We start from the raw sequence: 15,165 nt of genomic DNA on the forward strand, positions 1-15,165 counted from the left end.
GTCCACACTGTGCATGCATGCAAGCAAACCAGCACACGTCGTCGCAAGCCGCCGCCGCTGCGTCAGCAACAAGCACAGCCGCACAGCTCGCCCGCGATGACGCGGCAGCGTCCACGGCGGGCAGCACGCTGCAGCGTGTGTGCGCCAGTGACCTCAGCGGTGTACAGAGGACAACCACCGCCCCGTCCTCTTCGACGCACTCTTGCTCCCCGCAGAGTCACGCACGGAATGCCCTGCCCAGCTTGCCCCTCGCTTCAAACCCCGATACTAGTGCGGGCGGAATCCCTGGGTGCCACCACCCTCCCGTGGGCTTTGAACCCCTCCCGCAGTCAAAACTCGGTCTTGTCGCTGCCTGCGCTGCTGGCGCTGTCCCCCATGATGTCATCCAGGCTGAACTCGTCCTCCAAGTCAACCTGACACGAGGGGTGAGGTGAGGTGACGGTAGCGAAAGGTGGGGTGAGGTGAGGTGAGGGCCCGGGCGGGACGGGATGCCATTGATACGTGCATGTTGGAAGGAAGACGGCAGGCACAACTACAGCACAAGCGGCGACTCACACAGTGAATTGCAGAAGAGTTGGGCTTGCAGGGCAGTCGTTTGAAGACCACACGCAGATAGTCCTGACCGGGCATCCCATGCGCATGTGTGAAGCACTCATCTCACACATGCATGTGCACCCGCGCGCAATCACATGCACGCGCACACCAACGCACACGCACGCACCTGCGCGTCCCGGCCGTCCCAAGGGGCGATGGTCGCTGCCTCAGGCAGCTCGGCCTTGCCCCCCACCAGGGGGCTGACCGGCTCGTAGCCGCGGCGGATGGATTCAACAAAGTCTGTCACGGCCTTGGCCTCAAACGCGCTGCGGTTCGATCAAAATGTGGTTGGGAGTTTTGTCAACAGTTGGTTGCGACACGCAATATACGCAGGGGATGTATACAACATGCACCCGGCATGACATGAAGGAAAAGACGAGCATGCGGTGAACGCTCCGACGGACGAGGGCTGGCGTCGCGCGTGCACCGTGCACGTTATCGAGGGCGGCAGCTCGGGCACAGCGGCGCCCCAAACCCGAAGCGCGGCCCAAGATCAAGCCCCGGCCCCGCTGCCTTGCAACATCAAGGCTTCAAAACCCGATCCAACGAGCCTGGATGGCTCCAGAAGCGGGCGACCACGTGACGCTGCATGAACACTCGAAACCCTGAACATAAGGATTCCCCGCTCCCGTGATAAACATGTTATGAATATTGGTAAGTACATCAGCGGCGCACCTCCTCATGGTGGAGAGCTTGCCGTCCTTCGGGTTGAAGGCCACGAGGGCTGGGTACCCAAAGCCGCCAACGCCGAGCGCCGCCTCAACGCCGGGCTGCTTGCCGCCGGCTGCCCACAGGTAGCCGAAGGGGCGCGCCTTGTACCTGGGGGGTTGACGAGTGGGAGTGCCCTCGGCGCGGTCAACATCCTGGATAGCAGGTTGGAAGCGAGCCCAGGGGACACAAAGGAATCAAGCCCTTTTCAGGGGCCCTGTCCAGTCCTCATCCCTGCCTCTTGAATATCTTGATGCGGCCACTTCCAATGCAGCAGCACAGTCAAGCAGTCCCTCTATCAGTTTGGTCACCCGTGACAGACCCAAACCAACTCAGATCATGACAGATCAGATCCAATTCGGCCCTCACTTGGAGGCGAGGTCCTTGAGGATCTGGATGTACGCATTGCGGCCCGCGGCCCCCGTGTCCAGGATGTCCGGGAGGAAAGCGAAGAAGCAGAGCTGGCGCGGCTTGGACTGGCGGGTGCGGGCAAAGAGAGGGTTGCTTGAGCCTTTGAGTACACCCAAGTGTTGAAGCCATCAGACGCATGAGCAGAGGTGCGATCGCGCTCCTGGTGGGTGGGTATTCCAGCACACACTTGCCGGCACGCAAGTGAGGGGTCGGCTGGGCAACATCAACGAGCAATGGGAGTCTCCGGACGTCCGGCAGGGCCAACACCAGCAAACCGGGCCAGGAAGCAATGCGGCTGCGACTCAAAGCGCCGGGAACGTGCGGGGCAGGGGAGGCGGGCGGATGGCGACAGGGGTCTGCCGCGCACGTTTTCGAGGCCCGGCACGTGGAAGCCTATGCACTCCGTCTCCAGGACTGCCTGGTCCACCAGCTCCCTGACCTGGGATGATGTCATGGTGATGTCATGGGCGGTGCGTCGTCAGAGAGCGCGGCAACGCTGCTTGAGCTGTGCGCCTCCGCAACATGGAAAGGCGGCCAAACCATGGGAGGGCGCCCGGCGCTTCGCTCAACACGCAGGGCCGGGCGGCACCAGGCGGAGAGGCGCCCCCAGGCTTAGTTTCAGCAAAGCCACTGTCGTTCACAAAAAGGGCTCGCACGCGAGCCAAGGGCTTTGGCACAGCAGATGCTGCATGCGCACCTCCGGCGGCGGCTTGGCGGAGCTCCAGCGCTCAACTGCGAAGTTCACGATGCTGCCAGAGTCGCGGCCGCCCTGTTGCGGTTGATGCGGCCCGGCAATTACATGAAAGGTTGGACTGAGATGGGTCGGAAGCGCAGTGGGTGCCGCAGCATCTTCTCCTTGCATTGCAGATAGGCCAACCATCGCCTTGCATGACCGGAGGTTGCATCCAAACCCTCCCACTCGTGCACAGTGCACCCGGCCATCTGCGGCCAGGTTCGGGAGCCCGTTGGTCAGCCGCAGTCGATCCTTGCAATATTCACACCCAGCGCTGGTGGCAACGCCTGTGACTCACCTGGTAGTCCTGAGGGCTGTCCTTGTTGCGGGCGAAGAACTTGAGGGTGGGGTAGCCTGGACGATTGGGGGCCGGAGTGGATGTATCACAGCAACGCCTCAGGTCAATGCGCAGTTCTGGGGCAACAGCCCAGCCACATCACAAGTAACCGCTGGGCAGCAGCATGCGCGATGCCTCCGCCCACAACCGCACCAGACGCACTTGCCGACTGCGCCCGCAGCACTGCCGCACGTCCTTCCCTGCGACCGTTGCTCCCTGCAGCACCCCAGCGCACGCACCCTGCACGCCAAACTGGCTGCACGTCGCCTGGTGAGCGGTGCAGTCGACGGCCCCAACCTTGACACGGCCATTGAGCTCCGATGCAGCCTCGATCCACGCCGGCTTGAGCGACTTGCAGTGCCCGCACCTTGTCACGAGCATTGGTCGGAATCAATGTTGGTTCAGACGTTGACAGTGACTCTGACAAACCCATTCCTAATGATGACTGCAAACGCTCAGGCAGCAGCAAAGCAAGTGTGATAAAAGAAGAAACTAGCAGGGGCGGCTTCAGAACATGTCGGTGAGCCGAAACCACAATCAGCCCCGAATGCGGTCAACGCTGTGAGCCCCAGCCTTCAACAGCCACGCCCTCCAACCCACAGCCTTCAGCAGCCAGGCCAGCCAACCCAGCAACACTGGAGGGCTCACCAGGGGGCGTAAAACTCCACCAGCCAGAAGTCGTCGCTCTGCAGCACCTCCCGGTCAAAGTTCGAGTCCGTGAGGGTCACCACATCCGTCCCCGAATAGAACCCGCCGTCGCCGCCGCCGCCGCTCGCGCGCTGCTGCCGCCCGCCGCCGCCACCGCCCGCGCCCGCGTCCGCCCCGCCGCCGCCGCCGCCGAGGCGCTTGAGGGCGTACGCGCGCGCCTTGTCGACCGCCCAGCCGACGATGGAGCGCGCGTCGCGGGCGCCCGAGTAGTCCGAGGACCCCGAGACGACCTTGCCTGCCTCATTCGTATAGAAAAGCTTGATCGTGGGGAACCCCTGGACGGCGTACTGCTGCGCCAGGGAGGGGTGCGCGTCGGCGTCGACCGCCGCAACGTTGACGACGCCCTTGAGCGCGCCCGCGGCCGCCTCCCACGCGGGCTGCAGGGACTTGCAGTGGCCGCACCTGCGGCGGCGGGGGCGGCGGGGCGACCGGGTGAGGAGCCGCGCGGGACGGGGTTTGGTGGGGCAGCGCAGCGGAGCTCCGGCGCTGACTAGGCGAGCAGGATCCTGCGGGCGCAACCACGTGGTCCTGCCTGACCCTCTGCAACTCCAGTTCAGCCAACTGCACACCCCGGCAATGCTCTCACAATTTGTTTGAATCCTGCAGCTCACCAAGGCGCGTAGAACTCCACGATCCAGACGCCTCCGCGGCCCTTGATCTTGGATTCAAAAATCTCGGGCGTCAGCTGCACAACTGGCGAGCTGGCGCTGTACAAAGCACGCGCGGGCGCCGCCAGGGACAGCGCTGCCAGCGCTGCGAGCAACAGCGCCGCACCCCTGGTCAAAGCCATGATATCTCTGGCCTGCGTGCGTGGTCAAAGGGCAGCTGTTGAGGAGTTGACATGCAGCTTGCATGTAGGCTGCATAGCGCAAACGAGCAGCTGCCCACTGCCAAACCATCTGGCAGTGGCTGTGGGCGCCCGATGGGCCCATCGCAGGCTAGCCCGGCTGGACAGCAAAAGACGCATATCAGAACTGCGCAATGGCCATTGGCGGACAAGGGTACATGCAGTGCGAAGCGCTCCGCTGCAGGGCCCGTTGCTGCTGCAGCGGTGCAGCGCTGCCTGTCACTCCCTACGCGTGCGCGCGCCTTACTGCACCGAACCCCGAGTCATCTTTCTTATCACCCGAATTCCCTGGACCTATTACCAAGATCTCAACCCGTTAGCTCCGCCAGCGCCCCGGTCTCGATAAACAGATCACTTGATCGGAGCAGTGACGCCCGTGGAAGTGGTCACGGAACCCGAAATTGTATGTTTCAAGCGCCCTGCGAATGAGCTCCGGGCGACTGCCTGGTGGGGACATCATGAAAGTCCAACCTCCACTGGAACGTTCTGATGCGCTCAAGACACCTTGTCCAGCCAGTCACCCAAGCGAAACGAGCGCATATTCAGGGTTGGCAACAAAAGGATTCAAACATGTGCAGTAATCAGTATTCTCACTATTGTTCAGGAATCCTGCTGCAGCGTTGCGATTACAACAGTCGTCATCATGCCTGCAGACAAGGAGGTCCTTCCCCACTGCCCGCTGCCGCTGCCGCCGCCGCTGCCGCCGTCGTGGCCTCCGTCAACACCGTCTCAGGGCACGCCAGCTCGACGCTGGGGATTGAGCCCACGGCGCCGGGAGGCGAGGGTCTGATCTCCGAGTAGCTGCCACACTTTGGAACATCAGAGTCCCAGACCCCGTCATACCTGGCACAGAGTCGTAATGCATTGCGGTGGCGAAAGATGTTGATTGTAGGATGAGGAGACAGTGGGGGCGCATCAAATCATGTGCATGGGGTGTAAGCGAGAGATTTGAATTCAGGCAGCAGCCACCCCGGAGAACCCTCTGCCCCTTCATAGTCTTACACGGACCTGCGGCCCCTGCTGTTGTATGTGAACGTCCCTGGCCCGTGCTTGGAGTCGAACCGCCACTCCCCCTCAAACACGTCGCCGTTGCCAAACGCCATGGTACCGCGCCCGTGCCTGCAGTGTTTGCACAGAGGAACGGCCGCGCTGTCTTAATGCCTGTGTTGTTACCTGCACACCCACTCATGCATGGGGACAGTCTCGCTTTGTAGAGCAGACGACATGCGCAGGAACTGCTGGACATATGCTGGCAAGACACGGCCGGAAACCTCACGCACTCAAGCTGCTGGCTGCAGTCAAAATTGATGCGGCCTTTGGGTGGCCAAAGCCCTGCACTGTTAATGTTATGCCCTTCTGCTGCCAATGAATTGCCTCGCGCCCAACACGTCGTCCGCCATGACCCTCATGCAGCCACCCACCTCACGTCACTCGACCACTCCCCTTCGTACACGTCACCTCCGTACCCGTCGCCGGGCCGCCCGCCGTACACTGCCCGGCCCAGCCCCTCCCTGAGCCCCGCGCGCCAGGCGCCCTCGTAGCTGTCCCCGTTCTCGTCAAAGAAGGTGCCCTGGCCCTGCTCGGTGTTTTGTATTCAAGCGTTGCTTTCTCAGCATCGACGTCAAGAGGCTTGATGAGCCAAACAGAGTCAGCCATACCATGGCCGTGGTCACGCCGTTCCTCCCTGCTTCAAATATGCCTGCTGGTGCGCCTGCGCACGCGTGTGCGACACACAGCACAATTTTGTCCTCATTACCAAGTTGGTGCCCCACGCACCTCTGGAAGGTCTTCGCACCAGTCGCCGCTGTAACGCACATAGTACCGCCCGTCGCGGTGCACCCACAGCGTCCCTTGGCCGTGCCGCACGCCGCCGTTCCAGTCGCCTGAGTTGGTGGGCGGGGCCGAAGCTAGCTGCAGACAGCCACGGCCGCACAACGTCATGCATGCGGCCGTTTCACAGCGGACGTATGAGGCTTCTGGCTGGCCGCACCTGTTGCATGCCCCACTGCGCCTCACCTTCATATCTGTCGCGGTTTTTATAGATAAGCACGCCCTTGCCTGCATGTGCATGCATGCGGCGCGCCATTTGTTGCTCGCATCATGCGTCGCTCGCCCCTTGCTGGATTCGACGTCACATCAGCATCGATGCGAGGGCGCATGCATGCTTGAATGAATGCACACAAGTGTCCGCAACGCTAACCCTTCACATGCGCCGCACCGTGCCGCTGATTGTCGTGCCACTCTCCGGTGTACTGCTCGCCATTTGTGCGGAATACTGTGCCATGCTCGCCCTGCTTCTGGGCCTGCAAGCCCCATGATCCACGCATGCACAGGCAGTTGCTAAGCTGCGAAACTCCGAGATGCACAGCTCGAATGAAGGAGTGCTGGAGTGCAGCAGAGCGCCATGCAGCTGAGAAGCAGGAACAGCACCGTGAGCGGCGGCGCTGCAATTGCGCACGTACCTTGCGGTCGTTCATACGCCAGAGCCGCTCCGTTGTTCCTGGACGCATACCCTCGTGCCGTCTTCCACTTGTAGATGTCATTGCGCTGCTTGCAGAGTAAGTCAAGGGGCGTCAAGGTGCTAGCTTTGATTAGATCGGTGCTCGCGGGTTCAAGCACGTTGCTAAGAAAGGTCGCCTATTACTTGAACACTTGAGATTTGTCGTATTGCGTAGACCACGCAGGGTGATCGATGGTGAAACTGGGACTCTGGGATCATGAGAACGTGGACAGATGCAGCACTTTATCATACCATGTGACATCTACACAGTGAATGTAATGCATTACACAGACATGCATGTATGACATAGCCTGGGCAGGTGTCACTGTCCGCCACCTTTGCCAGCAGCCCGAAAGCCGCCCTGCCAAGCCTCCAACTACTCCTTGTACCTCCTCGTACATGTGACAGCATAAATGCTTGTATTGGCTGGAGCCTGCAGGGCCCTGGGCGAAGCCCTTATATGTGGGAGCCTGTCGGCATCTAGCACCACAGGAGGTGGGGCAGCTGCCCAGCAGGTGACTGTGGGGACAAGAAGTGTGCAGGCCTCAGCCTTCATGGGCCCTGATCAAGGCCTTCACCTCGCAGAGATCCACCACCCCGTTGCAATGCTCCGGGGGGCCCATTCACAGCGCAACGATCAACTTGGCCAACTGCTACAGGGGTTCAAAGGCTGATTTTGCTTGCCGTCGGTAGCTGATGGCTCATGCTGCGCCGCTGCTCTGCAACTGCACGCATGTTGGCAACAAAATTGAGTAGATGGTCACATTTTGCAAGAGTTGGGATGGCAAGTTCATACAATTCATTTGACGGACCAAAAGGAGGCCCTGAGTGCAGAAAAGAAATGCAGGCACATGCAAAGCGGCGCGCCGCTGCGGCTCTCAGGCCAGCCCCGCCTGCCCGCCGCAGCGGTCTGCCCTGGGGCTAGTTGCCCATGATCATGAGGGCAGACCACAGGCCGCACAGTGTATGTTCACGGCAATTCATGTCGCCATGGGTGTTGGGTGCCTGCACGCACTGCCTGAGCCACACATTTTGCCGCATAGGGCTCTGTGTGCTGTGACGGGTGCCATGCCAGCTGATATTGCTGGACCGGCAACAACTGGGATGCGACGATGAGTCGTCGATTCTGGAAGCTGCACCGCGCAAAGAGCGCTGGACGCGGGCGAGGAGGGAAGGAAGGGCAGTGCATTAGCTGAGCACTTGCGGCAGCAGAAACAGAGGGCTCCCAGTGCAGGGCTGGGAGCCGATTGGGCTTTGGCATTGCAGCCAAAAATGGGTGCAACAATGCCACAGAACTGAGCTCCTGAATGTCCAGTTCGCTCCCAGGCCAGGAGGCGGCGCAGAGCAGGCGGCCGGGGGCAGCTAGCCGCGGCCGAGAGGCGCCGGCCGGCACGCGGCAGGCGGCGGCGGGCAGGCCCCAATTCAGCGGCCTTCACGCGGCCAGGGCCGTCACCACCACCGCCCGGCCCGGCGCGAGGCGACCCAGAGTGTACTCTGTCCGCACCCCCGCGCCGCCGCCGCCGCCACTACCCCGGTCAACTCCCGCGACGTTGACCGGCGCGACCGGCTGCATCAGCGCCGTCCCGGCGATTACGCCATCGAGGGTGCCCTCATAGTGCTGCGCCCTGAACGTGACGCCAACCTTGGACATGAGACCCTTGGCCCCGGGCAGCAGCCAAACCGCCTTGCCGTCGCCCCAAGCGCCGGCCGCGCTGAGGGTCACGTTGCACGCCTTCTCCTCGTCCTTGTTTATCACCACCAGCCGCAGGCTGCGCCCGACCTGGCCCATCGAGGGCACGTCGCCGCCCTTCAGCGCAAACACCTTGATCGCGGCGCCGCAGCTCGACCTGCCGGCGTCGCGGGTCGCCTTGACGAAGCGCGCGGCGCCGTCGCCCTGGGTGGCGTGGCTGAAAAGCAGGTAGCCGTACCAAGGGGCGTGGACCGAGGGGTAGGGCCTTCCTGAGGAGAGGTAGTTGGTCTGGACACCAGTGTAGGCGGGGCCGCCGCCGGTCGCGGTGCTGCTCGGTTTTCAGTGGACGGGTGCACGTCAGGCTTGTAAGAGGGGGTTGCGTGACCGGCAGGTTGAGTTGCTGGTGAATGCGGGTCGGGGGCGCGGGGGCGCCGCCGCCAGCACAGTGCATGGCACGCCAGCCGGCGGCCAGGCGCCTGCATGGCCGCAATTGTGGCCACCCCTGGCCAACACCTGCAAAGCCAGGCTCGCAAGGCTCGCACCACAAGTCTCAATCAAAATTCTAAACAAAATACAGGGCGGCAAGATACGTGCGGTACCGCTCACCCTCCGATGCCCCAGTGCATGTTGACGCCCGACACGCCGGCGCGCGCCGCCTCGAACGCAAAGTCCGCAGTCCAGAGCGCAGCGCCGTAGGACTCGCTGTACCACTTCATGCCACCGCCGCTGATGGAGTTGGCCTCGCTGGTCGAGTGTTGATTGGTCAGGATTGTGAGTTCGAGATGTGAAAGCGTGATTGTATTCAGCAATTTTGGCTTGTTGGTCCAGCACTGCGGTGCACGACGCATCCACTGCGCAGAGTGCTTGCTGCCACAATACAAACATGGCGGGCGCCGCGCTCGGCGGCGGTGCAATCACACGCGGCGGCCTGTCGTGCCCGGACGCGCCCACCTGATACGCAGCGGCAGCCCCTCCTTCTCCGCCGCCGCCACCAGCCTCCCCATCTGCGCAGCCGCCGCCTGCATCTCCCCCTCATCCAGCAGGCCGCCGATGCCCGCGCCGCGCTGGCGGATCGCCTCGGCGCACTTCCAGCAGTAGTAGTGCACGGACAGCGAGTGCATGTAGCCGCAGTCCTTTGCGACGCGGCCCTGGAGCGCCAGGCTTTCTGGGGTGAGGTAGACGTTGTGCCTGCCGGCCGAGAGGGGGATGATACAGCCAGTTGATCCGGGTTCAGGAGTCGCAAACGGGGGCGCAGGAAGTGGCTGCTCAGCCACCTGCACTGGGCGCTTGCTGGAGCGGTGGGTCGGGCAAGCTTGGGGTGGCCAAGCGCACAGCGCGCGCAGACAGCCTGCGAGCCAAGGGCGGCTCTGCAGGCTCATGTGCAGGTGCACAGCAGTCATGGCCGCCGCTGGCGTCCGAACAAATCAGGCACAGCAGAGGCCCCACTGACGGCAGCTGGCCCCCAGGTGTGTGAGCACGCGCATTGCGAGCGCAGGGTGCGGTAACGCCAGTGCGGCAGCCGCGCACCAGGCGGGGCCCATGAAGAGAGGCTTCTGACCAGCCTGCTGCAGGCGCCTGCTGCTGCTGCTGCTGCTGCTGCTGCTGCTGCCGTCGCCTAGGAGGGGGATGGTGCCGTTCGCTGCCGCCGCCAAGCGCCGCCGCAGGTGGCCCGAGCCGCCTGCAAGCCAAGAGTTTCGTGGCAGCACGGCGTCGTGCCTCTCTCCACAATCCTGCATGGCAAGCTTGATTAGGCTGCGCATACAACCCACACCACTGCCCCAAGCCCCGCACAGGTCAAGGCCAGAGATATCGGTGTGTTTCTGTTGTGGCCGCCGCACGCGGCCGCATGCAGCTGCATGCGGTTGCATGCGGCGGCGTGCGGTTGCATGCGGCAGCATGCAGCTGCATGCGGGGCGGCATGCGGTTGCATGCGGCAATCGAGCAGAAAGCTCACTCGGCGCGGCGCCCATCGCGGCAAGCAGATACTCCTGCTGCGCCTTGAGGGTGTCGGCGCGCTCCCGCTCAAACGCGTCGCGGTCGGCCTCGTTGATGCCATCGCCAAACGCGGTGTTGGAGACTGCCCACGGGTCGGGCGGCCGGGTAGGGAGGCATGCGTGTTTGAGCAGGTGAATTTTGAAGAGGGGAGGAGGCATGCGCGTGGCTCAGGAAGTGAGAAGCTTCACTTCCCCTGTAACAGGCGCATTGTGCCAGGATGTTGGAAGAAGCAGACGGGATCAGCGAGCAAGTGGGCGGGCCGATGCAACGTACTAGCTGTGAGAGGGGGCCTGAAGCCATTTGTGCAGCGCAGACAGGGCGCCGTGCGGCACTGTCACCCGCTCCAGGGGCCCCGCAGCAGCGCCCAGCCGGATCCGCGCCCGCGCGCGCCCCCAAACCCACTCGCGGCGATAGAATCCGCGGCGGACCGCGCGCCGCACTCCGCCAGCTTGTCGGCTGTGGCGTGGAAATATTTGACATAGGCGCCGAAGCCGCGCTGCCATGTCGCGCCGTCCCAGCCGCCGGTGCGGCGCAGCCACATGTCTGCGGGGTGGGCGGGGGAGCGTGAGGTGCGAGGCGGTGTGGCGGGAAGCGGGTGCTCATAGCGCGATGGCTGGGAGCGTCGCGCCAGTGCTACGGCAGCTGGATCTATTTTTGTGATCTGGCTGCCTGTAACATGTTGCACGGTCGCGGCAGTTGCGCAGGCGCCCCTGCAACATGTTGCAGGGGCGCCTGCGCAACTGCCGCGACCATGGCCCTCACCCCACAGCGCCCAATGCACGTCAAGGATTGTGCCTCAGCAAAGGACCCCCAAAGACAGCCTCACCCGGCTCGTTGCCGAGCTCGAACGCGATCACCGCATCTCCCAGCCACCGCGCCGCGTCCTGCATCATGCGCTTGCTCATGGCCACAGACTCCCTCTCCGCCAGCGGCAGCCCGATGATGAAGCGCGCGCCGACGCTCTGTTTGAAGCCCGCCAGGGCGCGCCACGCGCGCTCCGACGGCGCCGCCGCGAGGACCTCCTGGGAGTGGCCGCCGATGCGCAGGACCGGGGAGCGTCCGAGGGCGCGGAAGATGTTTGAAAATGCGGCAGCGCCGTCGGGATCCGAACCCAGGTCTTCAAGGGCGCCCCATTCGTGGCTGGTGCCTGCGGGGGCGCGTTAAAGCAGGGAGTTTCGTGTGAGACCACAAGTTGATATATGGAGGGGTGATCAACGGCGCAAGAAATCCAGACTCAGGGGGGCGCACACATTGCTGCCAGGGGCAGCTGCGGCAGCCACCTCACTGGGAAGCCTCACCCACCATGTGTACAGTTCCGGCTGCATAGCATGCGCACATGCCATGCCGCTGCCGTCGGTCGCGCCGTGCTGGGCCCTTCACCCCGGCTGCGCGGCCAAGCGAAGGCTGCCCGATGCGCGGCAGGCATACCCTCACGCCCCTCACCAAGGAAGCTCTCGGGTATGGCCTTGCTCGTCGCCTCGGACGGCTCTATTGTGATCACCAGCCGCCCCGCGTCAACCTCGGCCGGCGGCTGATACTGGTCAAGGTCAAATGCCTCCCCCCACCAGGCCCGGCGCTGCGCGCTCGCGTCGCGCTGCGCGGCGGGGGCCGCCTTTGGCGCCGGCGGCCGTGGCGCCGGCGGCGGGCCTGGCGATTTGAGTGGTTTGGCTTCGGGCTTGGGCTTGGCGGATGATGCAGGCTGCTTGGCCGCTGCCGCGGGGGCCTTGCCTGCCGCTGCAGGCGGCTTCGGGGACCCACCGGGCACCTTGGCTGCCGGCGCGGCCGGCTTGGCCGCGGGGGACGGTTTTGGTTGCGAAAGGGCGGGGGCGGCGACGGGCTTGGCCACGGGGGACGGTTTTGGCTGCCCAGGGACGGGGCCGGCGTCGGGCTTGGCCGTGGCGGGCTTGACGGGCGCCGCTGATACCGCAGGGCTGGCCACTGACGGCGTAGGCTTGGCCGCCGGGGCCGCACCCACTGAGCCCGTTGGCAGTGACAGCCTGATGGGCATAGGGACCAGCTTGGGGGAGGCTGAGGACGAAGGAGGCGCCTGCTTCCCCGCCACCTGCTGCTGCGGCTGCTGCTGCTGTTGTGGGTTCTCTTGTGGCTGCTGCTGCTGCTGCTGCTGCTGCTGCTGCTGCTGCTGCTGCTGCTGCTGCTGCTGCTGCTGCGGCTGCGGCTGCGGCTGCGGCTGCTGCTGCTGCCGCCTGGCTCTCTCCCGCTGCTGCTGCGCGACCCGCTGCTGCTGCATCGCCCACGCCTGCTGTTGCCGGGCCCACTCCTGCGCGGCCTGCTGCTGCCCCTGCTGCTGGGTTGACATGGAATACGCTGCTGGCGCCCCAGCGCCAGGCATAAAGATTGCCTTTTTGACTGCTGCGCCTTCTTGGCCCAACGATTGGGCCTCCGCCATCAGGATGTCTTCAATGTTGGCCATCAGGCGCCTGCGCCGTGATGCGCGCCGCAGCATCGCTGCCATGCTTGGCGCGTGGAGCCCTGCACCTGCCAACGCTGCCGAGGCTGCAGCAGCTTCTGCGGCTGCAGCACCTGCAGGCGCACCTTCTCTTGGTGTCCCTGCAGCTTCATATGCCGCAGCAGCTGCTGAGGCTGCCACTGCTGCTGCCGCTGCTGCTGCGGTTTTGGCTGCTGACACTGATGCAGCCGCGCTGTCGCCCGGCTGGCACTCCCCATAGGCGTCGCAGCTGCCAGCCAATGCGGTATCTCCACCAAGCGCCGCCGCCGCCGCGCCGCACGGCGAGCCGACGGTGAGCGGCCGGCAGTGCGGCGAGCCTGGCGCCCATGTCAGCCCCCGCTCCAGGCACACATCGCTAAGCCCCGCGCACTCAACTGTAAGGGCGTGAAAGGTGTTCAAGGCGATGCGTACAAGCATGGGACTTGGTTTCCAGCAACAGAAGTCGACGTGCGGAAGCGCTGCCTACTTGGCAGTGGTGTGGGTGCTAACGCTGCCATCTCGTAAAAACGTGCGGGGGTCCCGATAAAGCCTCGTTCTTTGGGCGCAAGGGCACACAAAAAAGCCTCGACGCAGCCTCGTTTCCCACTCACATGATCCCGGCTGGGTCTGCTTCCACTCTGCCGCGATTGACTGGCGCTGCGGGGCGCTTGCGCCAGCAAGTGCGGCGCACAGCGCCCGCGCTCGCGGCTCGAGGCGGCCGCAGTAGCCCCCGCTGAACGGCGCGTCTTGTTGAGCTGCCAACGGCACCACAAGCAGCACGGCTGCTGCAACAAGAAGACCCCCCCTCATCAAACACGCCAATGTCCGATGGGCGAGGTCCTTGCTGTCATCTTGGGGTCGCGCAAGCGGAATCTACGCTAACAAAACCCGTTTTCACGCTATTAGGGGGCGATTTGCTGCCCACCTCGTGGCTCCCTCCCGGCTTGTCGGCATGACGGCTCGGAGAGCCTTAGTCAACAGCGCGGGCATCGTGGTTATTTGACGTAAAAGAGTGCTTCAGTGTATATCATCCGTGGAAGAAGGGCCAAGGCAACCGTCAGACGTTTGTGTGTGCTGCATGAAGGTCGTGCGGCTCCAGGTGCTGTCTCCACCCGAAGGAAGGGTGCAGTAGGTTGGCCACGTCTGCAGCTGATCCCGTCAAGCTGGCTGTTCAACAATACCATGAAGCTCCTTTGTAAAGAAGCGCGTTACTCATACAAGTGTGCAGGGACAGAGGGTGGCATGCATACATACAAGGACGGTAAAAAAACCCTGCAACGGGACGCCCAGCCACGAAGGTAGCTCAAGGCACGCTCGCTCGAGCGGGCTCAACCCCCATTCCCATCCCCGCCTGCTGCTTCTGCTACTGCTGCTGCTGCTATTGTTGCTACTGCTGCTGCTGCTGCTGCGCCGCCGCCGCCGCCTTCTGCGCCGCCCTCTGCGCGACTGCCTCCGGCTCAAGCGCCCGCAGCTGCGGCCCGAGCAGCTGCTGCACCAGCGCGTGCACGCGCGCGCCCGCGCCGGCCGCGAAGCGCGCGACGCTCTCCAGGTAGCTCCCTGGCGGCATCGACGACGCCGGACCGGGCACGGCGCCGACGATCGGGCGGCCCCAGCCGAACGGCATGCCCTCCGCGTTCGCCCCGTTGGCGAGGCCGCCCCACGTCGCCGCGATCCCCAGCACGCCGCCGGCCTGCCCCGGCCGCACCCGCTGGCCGAACGAGAGCATCGCGTTCTCATCCGTCCGCAGATCCGTCTCTTTCGGCCCCGCCGCCGCCACGCGCTGCCGCCGCGCCGCCGGATCCTCTTCGTACACCGCCCCGTGCCCGCCGCCGCGCCCCCGCCCGCGCCCGCGCCGCCCGCGGCCGCGGCCGCGCGCCGCAGCGCGCAGCATCCCGTGGATCCGCTCGGCGCGCTGCAGCTGCCGGTCTTGGCGCTCGCGCTCCTGCCTCTCCTTCTCCTGCCTCTCCCGCTCGAGCGTAGGGCTGTCGGGCTCCGAGTCCGACACCGGCTCGCCGGCCGCCTTCTTGCTGGCCCGCTCGGCCGCCTTGGCCTCGGCCGTGACGACGGCCTTGTGGGACGCGAGGCGCGAGTTGAGGGTGCGGGTCTTGGCGGCGAGGGCGCCGCGGAGGGTCTTGCCCTGGCGGACCATGATGGCGGCGGTGTGGGCGATGTCTTTCATCATGACGGCCTGGGGGG

The 15,165-nt window shown here is 64.4% G+C and overlaps 3 protein-coding genes across 3 annotated transcripts; all 3 read right to left on the bottom strand.

Moving 5' to 3' along the window:
- Nucleotides 1-329: 329 nt before the first annotated feature.
- MNEG_6647 (protein disulfide isomerase family A, member 6) lies at nucleotides 330-6,360 on the bottom strand (the record flags this gene model as incomplete). The annotated part of the gene is made up of 15 exons (XM_014044877.1): nucleotides 330-413; nucleotides 722-860; nucleotides 1,270-1,413; nucleotides 1,672-1,778; nucleotides 2,081-2,152; nucleotides 2,411-2,482; nucleotides 2,745-2,800; nucleotides 3,023-3,150; nucleotides 3,432-3,893; nucleotides 4,103-4,244; nucleotides 5,012-5,181; nucleotides 5,347-5,457; nucleotides 5,760-5,914; nucleotides 6,115-6,249; nucleotides 6,355-6,360. The coding sequence occupies 15 exons, from the start codon at nucleotides 6,358-6,360 to the stop codon at nucleotides 330-332; spliced, it is 1,983 nt and encodes a 660-aa protein (XP_013900331.1).
- Nucleotides 6,361-8,270: 1,910 nt separating this feature from the next.
- Nucleotides 8,271-12,771, bottom strand: MNEG_6648 (hypothetical protein; the record flags this gene model as incomplete). Its single annotated transcript, XM_014044878.1, has 8 exons — nucleotides 8,271-8,856; nucleotides 9,135-9,272; nucleotides 9,480-9,716; nucleotides 10,056-10,206; nucleotides 10,483-10,605; nucleotides 10,926-11,066; nucleotides 11,350-11,670; nucleotides 11,967-12,771. 8 exons carry the CDS (start codon nucleotides 12,769-12,771, stop codon nucleotides 8,271-8,273), a joined length of 2,502 nt encoding a protein of 833 aa, XP_013900332.1.
- Nucleotides 12,772-14,356: 1,585 nt separating this feature from the next.
- On the bottom strand, nucleotides 14,357-15,148 carry MNEG_6649 (hypothetical protein; the record flags this gene model as incomplete). Its single annotated transcript, XM_014044879.1, has 1 exon — nucleotides 14,357-15,148. The coding sequence occupies one exon, from the start codon at nucleotides 15,146-15,148 to the stop codon at nucleotides 14,357-14,359; it is 792 nt and encodes a 263-aa protein (XP_013900333.1).
- Nucleotides 15,149-15,165: the final 17 nt, after the last annotated feature.

This window comes from Monoraphidium neglectum (assembly GCF_000611645.1).
Source record: "Monoraphidium neglectum strain SAG 48.87 unplaced genomic scaffold scaffold01100, whole genome shotgun sequence".
In the NCBI taxonomy this organism is placed as follows: Eukaryota; Viridiplantae; Chlorophyta; class Chlorophyceae; order Sphaeropleales; family Selenastraceae; genus Monoraphidium; species Monoraphidium neglectum.